We start from the raw sequence: 18,552 nt of genomic DNA, 5'->3' as shown, positions 1-18,552 counted from the left end.
GCCTAATGTGATCGATCACGCTCACAGCATAACAATAATGGGAAAATACTAGGTATCTCTTCAGGAGACTGTGTGGTGCATATTTCTGGTTTCTACATTTATCCATTTGATTTCTCTAAACACATCAGTGTGATAAAAAAAAAGCTAATTCCACAGTGTCCACTACACAAAGTGACCCATTTTCCAGCTGATTAGCTCAGTCTATGGCAGCTCCACTGATGAACATTTAATATTGCTCAAGTCCATCTTGGTCTGACACTTTTCCCTATTAGAATGGGACCAGAGACAACAGAAATGTAATACATGAAGATGTACTAAGGGAGTTTGTGTGTTCTACCCCTTAATGACGAAGACAATTATAGAACGTGGCATCTCCAATGCATAATTTACATTAATGGATCTGCTTTTTCTGAAGAAACACTAACAGTCCGGTAAAACACATTAGGGAACTGCATTCATCACATTAGTGGAGTGAAATGAGCAATAACAAAAACAAGTCCTTTGGCAAATGTTCCATTGTTTACCCAGTATCAATCTGTCTTGTATACAGTGAGTCACTTCAATGGATTCAGCGTATTTTGCCTTGTTTTTGCCTAATTTGTCTGACAGAGGTTCGGACTTAAATCACCACAAAGCTGTAAGTCACTCAGATGAAGGTATACATAGGTGTGTGACGCACCTCGCCAGACTGTGGTGTGTGGAGTGGTGGTGGTGGACCGGTGTGTTGTCATTAGCAGCAGACTGCAGGTCCACAGGGATAGGCTGCCTGTCAAGCCCATTGGCATCGGTGTGACTCATGATTCAATCCTCTGTTTAGCTTCCTTGTCAGACAGAAAGCACTGCCAATCTCCAGGGATTAAATCAAATCAAATGTTATTTGTCACATGCTTTGTAGACAACAGGTGTCGACTAACAATGCAGAGTCAAAGATTAGATAAAACATTTCATTGAAATAGTGTCAGTGTATAATGGATAAAAAATAATGAGTAAAAACAACATGACTATATACAGAATAGGGCATAAAAAACAGCATGACTATACAGAATAGGGCATAAAAAACAGCATGACTATATACAGTATAGGGTCGTAAAAAACAACATGACTATATACAGTGCAGATTGTCAATCTGTCTGCTTGACTGGCCAGTAGTCACCAAATGGAAACCAAATGGAAGAAAACGTCAGGGACTACCTGAACCTCCAATAATAAACATTGAAAAATGTTTTCCTTTGCAAAATGGTTGCTACGGTGTGTACTAATGAATACGACCATGACTGCCAGGTTGTCTTTGTTTTTGGTGTCAACTCTGGACAGGACACAGAGTACCCGAAGCAAATCCATCTTTCTCTTTTCTTCCTACCTCCTCTCTGTTAATTTCTCATCTGAGGAAGCCTGGCGCTGCACCTGACATTTCCATGATAGATAACCAAGTCCGGGCAACGGCGCTGGAGCCAAGGTCTCAGCTCAGATGTATTTAACTCAAATTAATTTAACTGATCTCACCAGCCCATTTTCATTTTCTGCCAGTCTGCACCGCCCATGGATCACCCCATACAGGAGGAGGAGGAGGAGGAGGAGGAGGATCATTTCAGGACTTTCACTACCTTTGGGAAGTACAGCACTTACATCACAGAGAAAGCTATTTCTATGACTGATCTTATGGGATATCAATGACTCAGGGCCTCGTCTGTCTCAGTACTTCTCCATCTGCCAGGACAGAAACACTCAGCTTCTCAATGTCCAGGCGCTCTTAAATATCCTTAACAAACAGCACACTTTATGTGGTATCTCTTTACTACAGTTCCCACAATGTCGGGAACTATACTTGCACTTTGAAACTCAGACCATTACTTTTAGTAAGAGTAAGTTTGTGACTTTTTCGGTTGTTATGTGGAAAAGGAGCTGGATATGCTTGGAGGTTAACTAATTTCTGTGGGTGTCCTCATAGATCTTTCAGAGCCTAATTTCTTGGCAAGGGGCTCACAGACAGCTTGTGAAAACTCTCAAGTTCCTCTCCAGGCGACAATTAGAAGCTTCCAGAAGCCTATGCCTGCTAGAGTATCACCGAGACACACACACAGCAAGACATACAGCAGCAAGCCCCCTGGCGCTTCCCCTGGGCCTGGTACCCATAATCCTCAGCACTCAGATATCATCTTTCCTGCTAATAATAAGACAAATACGAGTCTGAAAACTGAACAGTATGAGGGAAATGAGGGCCATTAAAGTTACACAGTATGGTGCTGTATGTTCTCCAAAAGTCTCTTTCACAGTCTGCCCTGCACTGCTGATGTGACAGCAAAGCCTATCCCATCAGGAACTGATAAGAGTTGTAATTAGATCCAACCAGGGTTATTCTCCAGGCAGACTGTTTCTGTCCTGGCAGATGGAGAAGTGCTGAGACAGACGAGGACCCTGGACGGGGGGGGGGGGGGGGGGGGGGGGGGGGCAGAGCAGCAGCAACAGCAGTGACACCGGAGAAGCGGCAAAGCCTCAACGCTTCATGACAATCGCTGCTTCTTTGCTCTGATGCAATCGAAATACAACACAAGATAAAAACTTCTCACATGGATTATATCAAACGTGCACAGATTGAAAATGGCACATTATACAGGCCAAAGTGATAGCTTTGAATTGGAAAGGTTTAAAAGAGGTAAACAAAGGGCTAACATGTTCAACAGCTACTGTAGGCCATCATAGGAGAACAGTACATGTCAGCAGACTGGAAAGCACCACATGCGTTTATATTGTAGAGAGGGAAGGCTTGACTGTCAAGAGCAAAGTCGGGTTAGCCTCTGTTGTAGACAGAGAGATGGGGACAGAGATGTGCCATGTGGCGTCATATCTACAGACAGCCTGTTCAGAACACAACATAACTCTGCACTTACAGGCACAGCTGAGTGCCCAGACACCTCTCAAAAGACACACACACACTCAAAGCTCTTCATTTCACACAACATGTCCTTCTGCTCTCCTTCCACTCAAGCCACTATCAGATGTGTGTACAACACCGTACAAAGGCTGTGTATGCTGTCATTGTAAAATGATTCCGAAGATGATCTCACCCCCGGGGAATAACAGAGGGGATAACGGAGTTCTGATTCACATTACAAGCAAAGGGCTCTATGAGACACAGTCACAAACTACCCAGCTTGGAATAGTCGTAATTTACGAAAGGTTATATCCATAAATGTTTGGCGTGGAATGTGCAGTAGTGGTCTGGTGGAGTATAGAGGACTCCTACCCATGTTCTTCTCCAACGAGAAACAAAGTAGTCAGGGTCTTTGTCCCAAATGGCACCCTATTCCATAGTGCACTATGGGCCCTGGTCAAAAGTAGTGCACTATATAGGGAGTAAGGTGGCATTTGTCTTACCTTGGCCGATACAAATGAGCCCCACGCCAATTTGTTGACTGACACTTGGACTGAAGGAAAAAGCACAAACGACAGATGACAGCAGTGTCCCAAACCCAAATACTCAAAATCGTTATTTGTCACACGACAATCACACAGTGACCTGAGGAGACCAGCTTTCTGATCAGATCTAATTAAGTGTCCATCAAAATGAGAACACATGTGCACACCCACACACAGGATCAACCAGTCTTTGAGCCTGACAAGCGGCAAGCCTTATACATAAAGCTAGTTAAAAGTTCCCTCGTGGTTAAGGAAGAGTTGGCTTAATTACTATGCTGTATGCATCACTATGACGCTTTGGTTATAAAAACTAAGATTCATGCTTCAAAATGATGTGCCACAGGTACACATACGTCCTGTTTTTGCTGCCTCCTGGTGTTACAACTTAGTACATAACTATTATTGGATTTAACAGGAACAGTGGGTGAAGAAAATACAAGGAAAAGTTTACTTTAAAAAAAAAGAAAAAAAACTATGAATCATAAATGGCACACTTATAGAGACACTTATAGAGACACTTATAAATAGAGACACAGAGACACTTATAAATAGAGACACAGAGACACTTATAAATAGAGACACTTATAGAGACACTTAGAAACTTATAGAGACACATAGAGACACTTATAGAGACACTTATAAATCGACTTATAGAGACAAATAGAGACACTTATAAATAGAGACACTTATAGAGACACTTATAAATAGAGACACTTATAGAGACACTTATAAATAGAGACACTTATAGAGACACTTATAGAGACACTTATAGAGACACTTATAAATAGAGACACTTATAGAGACACTTATAGAGACACTTATAAATAGAGACACTTAAAGAGACACTTATAAATAGAGACACTTATAGACACTTATAGAGACACTTATAGAGACACTTATAGAGACACTTATAAATAAACCCCCAGATCAAAGTTTCACTAATCACTAATAATGTACTCTGCATGATACTGTAGTAGCTCTGTGAAATACATCATACGTGCCCTGTGACAAGCCAGAAGAGAAAAGGTATGAACTATGTGGAGTCATTAACTAGAATCAAATGATCTATATTCTACATAATTAAGTATTTTACCTTTGGCTCGGTCCAGGAAGTCACAGTTAAAAGTACCAACAGGCAGGAATTTACAGATTTACATTAGCAAGGACAGAAATTCTCAACTTGTTAATGCCATACAATAATCAATCAGTGAGACTTTATGTACTGGGGGGTACAAATATATTCCCGAAAAGGAAAACAAGATCAACGGCTTAGTTTAAAATCTTTATTGTCGATCCAAATGACAGAAAAACAGGTTATTGTTGTATGGACAGGGTTTGAGAGAAGCTGCGGCTGGACTTACAACAGCAGTGTGGAAAATATTACAGTCTGTGGCGTGACAATCTTAGAGAGATGAAAGGATTCTTCAAAGTCAAGCTTAATAGGTAGCAGTTTAACGGCAAGGCAATCCCTGTGACCACTATCTTCATGAAGAAATTGCCGGGCTTAGTAGTCTTTGGGGGAAGATGACCCTTCTCTAATGGACGCTACTTCTTAAACAGTTCAATGAATTGATTGTGAGAACACAAAACACTATTAATCATGTCTTTGGTCTAGGACGCAAGGGTCATATTTGCAATCTCCACCAACAGATTGCTACATGGAAGAGCAACGTTTTCAATCTATAAAGCAGTATTGAGTGGACAACATTTTATATTTTGTAGGGCCTTTTAAAACAAGTAATTTCAGTGAGTTTCTAAATTTCTTAATGGGCGGCAGGTAGCCTACCAGTTAGAGCGTTGAGTCAGTAACCGAAAAGGTTGCTAGTTCAAATCCCCAAGATGACTATGGAAAACAAATCTGTCGCTGCCCTTGAGCAGGCACTAAACCCTAATAACAGATATGCAAAAAAAACACATTTCCATTTTACCACACACTGTAAAGGTCACGTTGGAGAAACAACAAAAAAGCACCCCTATTTTGACTTTTTATCCTCCCTCTCATTTCTCTCCATGTAGATATTCCATTTCCAACCCGATCAAAATTTCCGAGGGGATTTTAATTCAATCTCCGGACATTTTTTCATTATGGCCACGTAACAGTTTCAAATACGAAAAATCATGATGTGCTAAATATAAAATGACCTCTCTGAAACTCTGAATTGTGTATCGAAGTGTTCGCCATGGTGACAAATGACTACATTCCTTTTCTCATGTCTTTAGTCTCCTCCAATCTTTAAAAACTCACACCAACTAAGCACCAATGGCGATCATGAATATTTGATTGAGTTTAAAGTCTGACTGGGGCCAAAGCTAAGAAGCAATTACAGGAACAGCACACAATCTCTGGGAGTGAGGAAGCTGCCAATCGCTAGTTGCTATAGCTTGGAAGGCACAACGTTAAAATGACTTCCAACACACCACAAAAGGTGGTAGGGAAGGTAAGCTGTGCTGTGGATGACAGACCGTGTGGAGGAGGGTTCTGCCAAGCACTGGTGCAGGTCCAATTCTGCTTACTCAAATCCTGATGGTATAGGTCAGGATTTGGGTTCAAAAATCTACCTATGAAATATAGAGTTATGATAATTTTGCAAAGCACAACCTGTATTTTTTTTTTATCAGTTGATCAACTAGAAGAATTATAGTTAAAAATGCTTAAAGAAGCACAATGTAAGGGCTATGAAATGAAACAATTGATGTCAGCCAAAGTGTGACTTCAGGACAAACTGTCTCAAATGGTACCCAATTCCCTATATAATTAACTACTTTTGACCAGGGCTCTGGTATATAGGGAATAGGGTGCTATTTGGGATGAACGCCTCCTCTCCACCTCTCTGGAGGTCTATTTTTCATACTGGGAGAAGCACAATTAAATATAAGCAACACCATTGCTTAAAAGGGTTCAATGCAGCAGTTTTTATCTCAATATCAAATCATTTCTGGGTAACAATTAAGTACCTTACTGTGATTGTTTCAATTAAAATAGTAAATGAAAATAAAACTATATATATATATTTTTAGCAAATAGCAAAATAGAATTTCACTAGGACTGTCTGGGAGGGGTCTGATATTGGCAAAGACTTGAAACTCTATCTTATTAGTCTAACTAATTTACCCCATGGTTAAGTCACCATGGAAAGGCCAATGGTCCAACCCATCAAAACAGGCTGAAATTTCAGGCTAACTTCAAGCAGCTCTTACACTAAAAGGGCATTCTCATTTTCACAATATTATTCAAACCTCATAAATGTGGAAATATATATAAAAACACTGAAATCACATTTTTGACTGCACTGGGCCTTTAACACGCCAGAAGGGGAACACAATCACAACATTCAGGAGACCATTTAAAAAGAATGCCCATAAAATATTTACACTTGTTACGCAATAATTTTACTTGAAACCTCCCAAATAGTGAGCTATAAAAAGACACCTCCCTTGCCAAAATGCTCTACAAGACATAACCATTAACCATATACACTTTGTACAAAACATTAGGGACACCTGCTCTTTCCAAAACAGACTGACCAGGTGAATCCAGGTGAAAGCTATGATCCCTTATTGATGTCACTTGTTAAATCCAATGTGAGTGTAGATGAAGGAGAGGAGAGGGGTTAAAAAAAATGATTACAAGAGACAATTGAGACGTGTGTGGCATTCAGCGGGTGAATGGGCAAGACAAAATATTTAAGTGCCTCTGAACAGAGTATGGTAGTAGGTGCCAGGCGCACCAGTTTCAGTCTGTAAATGAAACGCTGCTGTTTTTTTCACCCTCAGTTTCCAATGTGCATCAAGAATGGTCCACCACCCAACTGTGGGAAGCATTGGAGTCAACATTGGCCAGCATCCCTGTGGAACGCTTTAGACACCTTGTAGAGTCCATGCCCCAACAAACTGAGGCTGTTCGGAAGGCAAAAGGGGGCACGACTTTATTAGGAAGGCGTTCCTAATGTTTTGTACACTCAGTGTCTACCCTGGACATCTTCAGCAGGCACGGCATAAAATTGGGAGAAACAACCATTCATGATTGAGAGCTCTGTAGGTATGCTTAACTAGCCATCAGCCTAATATCACCAACACCTCAAGAAAACAAGAACCCTTCTCATAGACTCTTACTAGTCTATATTCATTCATTCTGGTATTAATTCTGACTGATAATGAGTCTGGCTTTGTAACAGATTTAATTCAAGCAACAAGAATATATTCTACCCAGAACCCAAACATGAGAATTCTCAGTGGCAGCACACTAATTAGGCTGTGGCAAGTCGATTAATCTAGAACCCAAAATGTCGCAGTTCAGTCATGAGAGACTTGCCTACAAGTCGATTGCATAAACCTTAACTCCCTCACGATGAGACGAATACACAGACACATGGTCCCAAATGAAATATGCATGAAATTCTCATAACACAGCAATATTGAGTTATTTACACAACTTCTGTCTGCATTGGAGAAATCACATTTAAAAGTATGTGATTACTTCATTACCTCGATTACGTTCCCAATTACCCTTCATACAATCCCATGAAACAGGAGGGTTAGACTTGTTATAAGTCATCATGAAAAACACAAAAACAAATCAATAAATACATAAAAAATAAAACAAAAAAAACTGTCATTGTAGGCTGTGGTCCCATGTGCAACAATGATTAATGGCATTTCATTCATAGGCCATCAGTGTTGGTTTTTATCTATTCAGCTAAAGCACGCAGAATCACCTGCATGCATCACTACTCAAATCTACTCCCACATCACTTAAATATACAAAAAGACAAATCCTTACATTTTAGAGATGAAAGTGCAAAGCATTTTTTCACCACAGGAGCTTCAACAGTCACGGTACTATAGGCTACTTCAATTGGTCCTCCACATCGACAGTAGTAACTAGTGGTGTAAGGCTCATAGAAATAGAATGAACACACAAAATGGCCGCCAGTCCACCCATTATGGATTAACTGACGTAAATGGCGACGCCCATTCTACTCATTCTATTTCTGTGGTAATGGCTCTCAAGGAGAGGAACTCCTGAAAGACCTATGGGTTAGGAGTGTTTCACCTCCCATTAAAGGCTCTCAACAATGCAACCCATGTATTCAGTACTCCCTTCAGGGTAAACAATGCTCTAACATAAATGTATGGGACAAATCAATGGGAAAGCATAATCATCTGGTACTTCCACCTTATTACATATCCATCGTCAGCCGGTCGGGGAGGGGAGAGGATTATACTACTTTTAGTGTTAGAAAATAATCAAACTGGCACCTGGGGGAGTCTCAGTCTAGTTTCCATTGAGCTGATTCTGTAGACCATCGCTCTTCTTGTTTCTTTTAAACTGAACAGCAAGCCATCAAGATTCTCAAGTGTGTCTACTCCAAACTACAAAAGCTTTATACAAGAGGCCAGCTCTATGCCCCCCCCCACCCCCCCCCAACCCAACCAAGGAAAACCTCTCCATTTGAAAACCCATTGATGAGTTTGTCTTCTACTGTGCACAGTGAGTCAAGCTGGATCCCTTGAGAAGGCAACAGCTAGGAAGTTCAAATCCTGGGATCTCATGGTAGGCTACTTCTCTATGACATCACCTCCTGTCTCAGACAGGGGGCAATTGCCAGATGGGTAGTGGGTGGGCCTCTGTGTTGAACACGTACTTGTCCAGGCTGAGCAGCTCCAGGTCGTCTGAAAACAGCAGGTAGAAGTACTTGAGCGTCTCCCCCAGGAAGAAGCTCTCCATCTTGTCCCTCGGACCCGGGTTCACGGGGTCGCGCACATTACTGATGGAAGTGTAGCCTCCACTTGGCACCTGGATAGGAAGACGAGCATGAGGGGAAGCAGCGAGTAACACAGGAAACCCAAACGAAACCCCATTTACAAAACGGTCTTTGACTGTGCACCACCACCACAGCGAGTGTCAAGCTGGATCCCTTGAGAAGGCAGCTTGGTATAACAGCTCAAGATGATTATGTTAATTGAGAAATTCAAGTACTCACACAATTGTCTTCCTACAGATGGCTTCTTTCTAATGCAACCGTGTTGCCATGAGTTGTCTGTCATCCAAATTGTGGAACATTTTATTTTTTTATAATAAAGATTCCTCTGCAGCTGCATGAAAGTAGAACCTGTTTTTTTTATATTTTTTTATTTTAAATATTTTTTTTATTTTATATTTTTTTTTAAATGATGGCGTTCTGGCATTGAAACAGCTAGCAGATGCACCGGCTGGCAGAACCCATACACCACCAGTCAATCAGGTGATCAAACGTGTTGTCGTTAGCACACACATCAATGATTTAACTTGGAGCATCCAGCTGGCTGATGGAAGTCATACTCCACAGAATGACGGGACTGTTCTCAGAATTTAGCTCGTTTCATCATGCAGCCAGTGGGATTGGCTCAGCTAACAACCAAGGAAGAATAAGTCAACATGTACCACAGGGTTATAGTTTTTGTTAAGATAAATGCTGACTGTTAGTGGGTTAATTAGACAAAGTCAGCGCAGTACCATTGTTGACAAACAACTGTTGATCTATCCAATGAATGTTTGGCAAGTTATCAAACCTAACAGATCAGTGAAGGTGGAGTCGCTGTGCTGTCTGGCGTACAGTAAGACGTTGGGACTCACCCTGGTATATTTGTTGAAGCTCTCTAGAATGTCCCAGCCCCAGTCTCTGTATTTGGCGTCCTTAGTGAACCTGTACAGGTAGAACAGACTCTCCACGGTCTCGGGTCTCAGGAGGTTGTGTCTGTCTGCAGGCTGGGGGAGAAAAGACTTGCAAACTCACATTGGGGTGCATCCCAAATTGCACCCCATCCCCTATATAGCGCACTACTTTTAGGGAATAGAGGGTGCCATTTGAGGCGCACCCATAAACATTGATGGTAAAGTGAAGGCGAACACATCTTTGTACGCTTTGATTGGAGATGTTTGTATGCTGTAGCAGTTACAACCTAAATCAAATGTACATTTACAAACGACCTTAAGAACTGACGAGACGCATTTGGAAAGCAGGGTTAGAGGGTTAGTTCCAGCAGTGAGGGGAAAACAAAGATCAGAGCCGGTTTCAGCTTTATTACGCCACAGAGCCACTCCTGTTACTCCGCCATTAAACATCTCTAGAGAAGGATTAGTGCAAGACAGAGAAATAAGACGCGCTTCAAAGTACACTAGGATTGGAAGACATACAGTAGGAGCCAAATACATCTATATCTCACACACACAGTGTCCTAAGTTGCACCCTATTCCCTATGTTGTGCACTAAATAGAGAGCAGCGTGCCATCTGGGATGCTCTCAATATTCTTCCTGTAGAACCCACCTTGACGTCGACATCTCGCCCGTCGTAGGGCTGCAGGTTGAAGTGGGCGATCTCGGGGCTCAGGCCCGTCTCCATCTGGATGTACATCTGGTGGCACGTCTCCATCAGCTGCAGGGCCAGCTCCATGTGATCCTCCGGCAGCCCATTGTGGGCACCCAGCGCAAGCGTGCCAGGCAGGAAACACACCAGGTGGTCCTGAGAGAGAGAGAGCGAGAGGCAGATTGAGAGAGAGGGGGATGGGGGCAGAGAGAGACAGGGAGAGGGTGCGAGAGGGGGGAGAGAGAGCGAGAGGCAGATTGAGAGAGAGGGGGACGGGGGCAGAGAGAGACAGGGAGAGGGTGCGAGATGGGGGGAGAGAGACGGGGAGAGGGTGCGAGAGGGGGGAGAGAGAGACGGGGAGAGGGTGTTTATTGTAAACATGTAAAGTAGTACATACAGTGTGTATTGGTATGGATGTTCTGTGTAGTCTCTCACCATCTTGGGGTTGAAGCGATTGTGGTTGAGCTCCCCTACAAAGGTCAGCTTTCTGGGGCCACTGGTTCTCAGCAGGTGCTTCTTGACCCCCTCTATCGCCTCCAGGTAGTCCTCCAACAGACTGAACAACACACCCATCAATATCTATTCGTTTATCTGTAATCCGGCAGTCTCCTCAAAGCACTCTAATCATATGTGATCTGGGCCTGTATTCATAAAGCCTCTCGAGTAGGTGAGCTGATCTAGGATCAGGTCCTCCGTCTCCATGCCATCTTAGTCATTATTATCTTGAAGGCAAAATTGATAGGAAGGTGCTTACTCTGGTTCTGTCTTGCCTCCCTGGATCCACTGTTTGAGCAGGTACTCATAGTAGCTGTCAGCCCGGGCCCCCAGGGTGAAGACTCCTTTGTGGGTGAACTGGCCGCTGTTGGTGTTGATGAACATGGGCACCAGGCCGTCATGCTTCCCTGGCAGCTTATGGACCAGCTTCATCACCTCATTCACCACCTCCTAGGGATGCACAGGCAGGTTGATAAAGACTTGGGTCATATTCATTAGAGCGGACTGTAGAAAAAACGTTTTGCAACGGAACACCTTCTCAAATTCAAACCTATGCAATAACAAGTTAAACTCCTCAAATTTCAACCTATATGTCCGGACAGAGATTTTGTGTCCGAAAATTACATATTGAGACAATGGTTTTTCAATGGGAGTCATCTGTTGACAGATAAGAGATCACTGTCTGAAAAAAAAATTATACAAAAATAAAAAACGTAGTCGACACATGACACGATACATAGAGCCCCCCTCTCTGGCATCACCTGGTACTGCGGGTCCTGGGTGAGGCGACTGAGCTCTCTGAACTCCAGCTGGACACTGGTGACCTCGGCCAGGGTGCTGTCGGACGTCCAGCGAGGGGGGTGGGCCGTGCCCTTCCCAATGTTCACATCAGAGAAGGGGATCTTGGAGGGGGTTTTGAAAGCAGGCATCAACCTCAAGCCAATATCTTTCTACAAGAGCACAAGGGAAGGAAAGATGAGAACATAGCTATCAATCCTCATGAGTAAATTAGCTAATTCAATTAAGTGCTTGTCTGACTCATTAATTCTTCAGATTTTTTACTTTCCATTAATTTATCATAACCTCAGGCAATGAAACGTACTAAGTTTGTAGATACAATTTGAGGTTTTCAGTGATTTATTTAGAAAGAAGAATTTGAACATTGGTTGATGTTTGAATTTAGGTGGGTGATAAAAAAAAGGTTGATCTCATATTTATCTAACTTGCGCATCACCAGTTAGTAAACAACTTTGCATAGAGATTTTATGACCGGTTTGAATTTTTTTTTTTAAATGCTCGTGGTATTCCCATGTGGGAAGAGAAGAGCATTTTTCTTGCTCTGATGTACACGGAGTATACAAAACATCTTCTTAATATTGAGTTGTACCCCCTTTTGCCCTCAGAACAGTCTCAATTCGTCGGGGAATGGACTCTACAAGGTGTTGAAAGCGTTCCACAGAGATCCTGGCCCCATGTTGACTCCAGTGCTTCCCACAGTTGTGTCAAGTTGGCTGGATGTCCTTTGGGTGGTGGGCCATTCTTGATACACACGGGAGACAGTTGAGCCAGTTGCAGTTCTTGACACACTGAAACCGGTACGCCTGGCACCTACCATCATACCCCGTATAAAGTCAATTCAATCTTTTGTCTTGCCCATTCACCCTCTGAATGGCACACATACACACTCCATGTCTCAAGGCTTAAAAATCTTATTTTTTTAACCTGTCCTCTCCCCTTCATCTACACTGACTGAAGTGGATTTAACAAGTGTCATCAACAAGAGATCATAGCTTTCACCTGGTCAGTGTTCCTAATGTTTTGTACACTCAGGGTGTGTGTCAGCCAGAAGCCCTAAGGATCAGTGAATAGTGGGATTGAAAGGGTGAAAGGAGAGATGGAGGTAGAGAAGAAAAAGTAGAGACCATATTCTAGTTGCCCAATCTGTCCTAGCCTTCCTTCCCATGTCACTCACAGCCTTCTCCAGGAACATCTCATCGCCAGTCAGGTGGTAGGTGCTTAGCAGGCCTCCCAGGATCCGGATGGTGCTCTCAAACAGGTTCACGTCCACATTCTTAGAGAATGACAACTCAGTCTCCACCCACTTCCTCGCCTCCTCAAACTCTGTGAGCGAGCGGGCGAGAGAGAGGGAGACAGAGAGAAATTCAGCCTTGGGTTCTGTTTGACAGCAGCAAATACAGAGAAGCAATTAGTAAAGAGAGAGCGGGGTGTGTCTGTTTTTGTGTTAGGAGGCCAAGTTACCTTCTTTCAGTCCCAGGATCCACATTGTGTCCAGAGCATCAATGATAGTCAGGCCCAGGCCAAACCACTCCCCGTAGGACTTAGACACAGGCTTGAGCTCATCATGACCCCAGGCAAACTCCTTATAGCCCTTCCAGGCATGCCTAAAGGCCTCTCGCACCATCTCCAGCCTGTCCACAGGCTTCACTGAAACTATTTCAGAAGCCAAAGACACCACAGCTGGTCAAGCTCTGGAGTGGGTGAGGGTGTGCGGTATGGTTGAGGGTGTGAGATGGTGCGTGTGGCAGAGACTTACCTGGTGCCAGTGGGGCTGTGTCCTCAGGGTTGACTGGCACAGGAGGCACAGCGGCATCCTTCTCATGGGCAGAGGGTGGGGGTTCTGTAGCCTCGTCAGCCTCGATCATGGCTCCTCGCCAGCTACGTGTATGAAACACAGATAACACATATAAAGGACATGGAGCTGTAAATGAATAGTAATAACAGTATTACCGCAGAATGATCCCGATTGGGCAAAAAGAGTTGAATTTGATATCAAGTGTCGTTATGGTTGACAATAGGTTTTTACCTGACAAGAGGCTTCTCTCCCTCCTTCTCTTCAGCTTTCTCCACTGGCACTTTCTCAGCTGGTTTTATCAGTGAATCTGATACATTCCGCTCCTTCTGCAGGCTTGGAGGGCCTCTCTTGTTGGGGAATGGTCTCTTCTACATAGGTAAACAGAGTTAATTAGAATACATTACAGCAAGTTCTGACAAAGGCGCTGAAGGACAGCCAAAACAGTTGCTTCACTGTCTGTTCTTGGACCCAGAATCACTTGAATGGTTGTTTGGTTTTATGTTTAATAAAACCTATCAAAGTAGTTAAGACTAGTGCAATAGCCAGACTGGTCCTGACCTTGGCTGGAGGTTTGGGTATAGAGGGGACCTTTGGCCTCCGGGGTTCTGGAATGACCTCTGGTATGAGTCCTGGAGCCACAGCTAGACCCAACCCTGGGTTCAACTCTGGGCCGACTGCTACACCAGCCAGGCCCACAGCCGGACCTCCAGCTGGGCCAGCCACAGGGTTTACCCCTGGAGGGACGGGTTTCAGGCCTCTTTCCCAGTCTTCATCCCAGTCCTCCCTTACCGCCTTGTCCGACATGCCTGAGTGCACACACACACGCTGTGAAACATAAATAGCAGCATGCAAATACAAAAGACTAACAGCGAGTGAGAGTGGGGAAAGAGGCCTACCTCCCCATTGCTCTGAGAAGCTTGGGTAGAAGAGAAGTCCACATATCAGCAGCAGAGCTAGCAGGAAGAGGATGAGACTGCGCTGCAGCCGAGACAGCTGCTTCCACTTCTACAGAGGAGAGAGGAAAATAAGCACTCAAAAGCAATTTAACATCTATCAATTGATCCCTCGCTAAGCCTGGCCACGGAATTTTGGGCAACCAATTGCAGCGCTCCAATGTGGATAGCAACTGTCGACGAGTCTGACACCTCGGACAAGCTCATGTTAGAGACGCATGATGCAAGCCAGTAAATGGCTAAAATGGCCATAAATGGCTAAATAATTTAAAAGTATACCAGGGGTACTTGCCACTGTGATTCCTGAACTGCAGAGCCTGTTGGCGTATTTTTAAAAATCCAAAATTATACTTCAGTTACATCGTTTGTTAGCTAGCTTTCAGTCTTGTTGACCACCAAATGTTGCTAATGCTAGCTAGCCACTTAAAATAACCTGGCTATATCATGAATATAAATAATCTGCTGTCGAGATCAGCAAACGATTTGAGAGTACTGTTTAGCTCCAAAAGTGCTTAGTAGTTTAGACTGCATGTACAGTGCATTCAAAGCCCTCCAGTGGCTAGCTACACTACAAACATAATTTTACCAGGTTCCCTTGAAGCAATTGTAATGACAGTTCAACACAACATACCCAAGAGATTCCTGATTAGCAAGGGGTAGTCTGTGCTTAATTTCATTGTGTATTAAAAAGGGGATTTCGCCAGTGTTAACTGAGAAAATGTTGCCTGAGCTTGCAACAGTAGCCAAGGGGGCAGGGCTTAGCGAAGGGTCAATTCAAATGACAGTAAGACCGTAGCTCATTTCCCCATACCAGATCACCATTTATGAGGGATCAAAGCTTTTGACAAACACTGTGTAAGCTATTGTGTTACTTACCCGGTACAACTCCAACATCTCTAGATGGTTGTTTTTCCACAAACTGATATTTGCGAGCAAGCAGTGAGGATAGAGGGATGCTCTCTCATGGGAGACAACAAAAAAATAGCTAGAGGCCCAACAGGCTACACGCAAGTACTGTTGGCTACTTAGCCTAATTAACACTTGTGTTGAGCCACAAATACCTATCTGAGCAATTATCAGTGAGCCATGATGGAAAACAATGCATCACTGTCTCAGAAGAGACGGTCACTGGAATCCATCTAAATAAGACAATACACAAGAAGACATAGCCTAGTCTACCCTATACCAATGAAAACGACTATAAGCCATACTCCTTACATTCATCATTGCTATTATTTTTGCATATTGCACCAGCATATATGACACAAACTAATGGCAGGTTTAAAAAGCACATCTCTGCTGGTTCTGTCAAGCACCTGAAAACCAGGGGCGTATTCATTACAGAAACAGTTTACCGTTTAAGAACCAAATGTAAGCAAACTTAGCTAAACAAAAGTTCCTATTGGATAAATTCAGGTAGGTCCCTCCCTGTTTCATTCCGTTTGCTTCTGTTTAATAAACATTTTACAACAGCTCTAGTCCATGTTGATCTCTCAATCAGTTATCTTTCAATCAAAAAGAAAGTACCAACAAGCTATCTGGAAGCATCTCATTGCTTGACTGGAGGAGGTAGGCTACACTACCTTTTGTCAGGGGGGTTTCCTTTGAGAGTGAAACATGAAACCAGTTTGAAAGAAGTACAGCAAACACAAGGACATGCTGATTTAGGTACAGTTTAGCCTTTTAGATCACACTGAATAAGATTAAATGGACAGGGGGAACTGATCGTAGATAGGCCCTCCCACTCAGAGTTGCTTGATACATATGGCCCCAGTTCACAGTACTGTTGTGAGAAAGTGGCTGCAGGACAAGGGCTTGAAATAAATAATACTCACCCTCCAGCAGGACTGGCGGCGGTGTTTTCCGTTGTTGTAGCTGCGGCTGTGTTGGTCACTGAGGGTCAACGCGATGAAGTCCTTTCTAGATGGTGAGTACATCTCTCCAGCTGAGTGGTACCGTCATATGTCAAAGACGCTGGACTGAGGGATGGGGAAGAAAAGGGAATCGTTTAGGATTAATTGACCTAAAAAGGTAGAGGAAAAATAACAGGAGTGTCTCAACTCTTCCTTTAGGTTAAGGGTCCATTTGACTCATTATTTCATTTAGTTTGTTTCAATGTCCACAAGATGGCTTTTTATTGTCAGCTAGCTAGCTCTTCATTACTTGAACTAAGAGTAATAATTAAGGCATCAAGGCCAGTTAGATAGCAACTGAACTAGTTGTCTATGGAATAGCCCCCGCCTGGAGATCAAAAAATTAAAAAGTAGAAATAGCTTTAAAAAGGCAGGCAAAGGTTTTAATTTGGACACGGTTGTGTCTAAGTAAGAGAAACCACTCCACTACCACTCCACTGCCCTCCCCCCACTGCTGGCCAGGTGTATTTATTTTAATGATAGGTATGCAATGAAGCGATTGTTTTCATGTTAAATTAATATGGTTGATTTTTAAGGTTAGGGATAAGTGCAGTGAAGTGCCACTTTTAAGGATGTCAACATAAATTAATGTATTGGTTGTTTGTAATTTTGTCTTGCCTTTTAACCATTATATGTATTATTGTTTTTACCATCGAGGACCACTTTGGAAACAAGCGTTTTAATTCATACTTTCAAGTGATATCCTCTGGGTCCACATTGTACATTTTGTTGTATATGTCTGTTCACCAAAATAAATTAAATTCTAGCTAGTTGGCTGGCTAGCTAGCTAGCTAGGATTTATAACTCCAAAAGGCTTTTTACAATCTGTCTTGTCTTGGAGTTAAAAATGACCAATATAGTTAGCTAGGAGTTATTAATCATACCTAGCTAGTTGGCTGACAATTTGTCGCTAACCAGCTACAGCTATATCACAGACAAAAGTAGGAACCTTTTAGTTCTTTGGCTAGCTATGTCACTCAAAAGTGCACCGTAAGCTTACCTTTTCCCGTTGTACCCAGGTAGCGAACGTTAGCCTCCGTTGTTGTCACACTGACTGTATTCTCTCCGGGCGCGTTAAGAAGAGCGAGTCATGGTGAGCTAGCTCTGGCTAGCAACCTATCCTATAACCTACAACATTAGAAAGCTAGCTATCAAAGTGTTGACTTGTACTGTTGACAATTGATCCACATTTCTAGCAAGTGAAGAGAGAGAGAATCCCTTTCATTTCCCCAGTAACAACAACATGGCAAGCTAGCTACTATATATTGTTAGCTTACGATAGCTAGCCTTTCGACAGCTGCCTCTGGTGCCTCTCTTACTTTTTTTCGCCTCCAAACAGTGGGCGGTTTTGTAAAGACCAACGTTTATCTAGGTTTGGGTGCCCAGTCTGGTAAATTTTACTACCCACCACTGGTGAAAATTGTGGTAAGCTGATAGCAGCTTGCATCCTCAAAAAGTGACAGCTCACCAATAGGTGTATTCGTTTTGCAAGGTCCGGTACCCCGGTTGACGGAGATTGATATTTTGGAAATTCCACCAACCCCCGACAGGTCAGTGTGGGTCACATGACGCGAGGCCGCGTCATCATTGGCTGCGAGATGTCGTGGGCCTGCCCGCCCGTAGGGAAAATAACCCTGTGGTTATTGCCCGCCTGTGGGGAATATAACCCTGTGCTTATTACCCCATTGGCTTACAGTAAAAACATGACCTTTTCAAACTCAATTTTGTTGTTGTCCTCTTGTTTTAGTCAATTACAAAACTACATTTAAGAAAAGTACAATATGTCTAAAGATGACTTTTCAACAATGCCCGCTCACTAAACGTAATATTTTAG

The 18,552-nt window shown here is 43.1% G+C and overlaps 1 protein-coding gene across 3 annotated transcripts; it reads right to left on the bottom strand.

The window, feature by feature from the left end:
- Nucleotides 1–4,686: 4,686 nt before the first annotated feature.
- On the bottom strand, nt 4,687–18,227 carry man1b1a (mannosidase, alpha, class 1B, member 1a). Of its 3 annotated transcripts, none has more exons than XM_036967428.1 (15): nt 18,038–18,227; nt 17,719–17,846; nt 16,641–16,784; nt 14,749–14,857; nt 14,411–14,658; nt 14,084–14,220; nt 13,814–13,935; nt 13,519–13,710; nt 13,232–13,380; nt 12,021–12,209; nt 11,519–11,709; nt 11,200–11,320; nt 10,726–10,920; nt 10,034–10,165; nt 4,687–9,214 (listed from the first exon to the last, which is right to left on the bottom strand). In XM_036967428.1, exons 3-15 carry the CDS (start codon nt 16,740–16,742, stop codon nt 9,005–9,007), a joined length of 2,097 nt encoding a protein of 698 aa, XP_036823323.1. In that variant the 5' UTR covers nt 16,743–16,784; nt 17,719–17,846; nt 18,038–18,227; the 3' UTR covers nt 4,687–9,004. The 3 variants fall into 3 exon arrangements, with proteins under 3 accessions (XP_036823323.1, XP_036823324.1, XP_036823325.1); XM_036967429.1 differs by having other exon boundaries at nt 18,187–18,205; XM_036967430.1 differs by lacking the exons at nt 16,641–16,784; nt 17,719–17,846; nt 18,038–18,227 and having other exon boundaries at nt 14,411–14,677.
- Nucleotides 18,228–18,552: the final 325 nt, after the last annotated feature.

Source organism: Oncorhynchus mykiss, chromosome Y (genome assembly GCF_013265735.2).
Source record: "Oncorhynchus mykiss isolate Arlee chromosome Y, USDA_OmykA_1.1, whole genome shotgun sequence".
NCBI classification, from domain to species: Eukaryota; Metazoa; Chordata; class Actinopteri; order Salmoniformes; family Salmonidae; genus Oncorhynchus; species Oncorhynchus mykiss.
The sequence above is the reverse complement of the archived record's forward strand: the minus strand, read 5'-3'. Positions and strand labels throughout refer to the sequence as shown.

Excerpts from the sequence above, each read along its gene's own strand:
- man1b1a (XM_036967428.1), bottom strand. The coding sequence starts at position 16,742 with ATGTACTCACCATCTAGAAAGGACTTCATCGCGTTGACCCTCAGTGAC. Across the intron at positions 13,936-14,083 it reads GGAGAGAAGCCTCTTGTCAG|CTGGCGAGGAGCCATGATCG; the intron begins GTAAAAACCTAT and ends TCATACACGTAG. Across the intron at positions 9,215-10,033 it reads GCTTCAACAAATATACCAGG|GTGCCAAGTGGAGGCTACAC; the intron begins GTGAGTCCCAAC and ends CTTCCTATCCAG.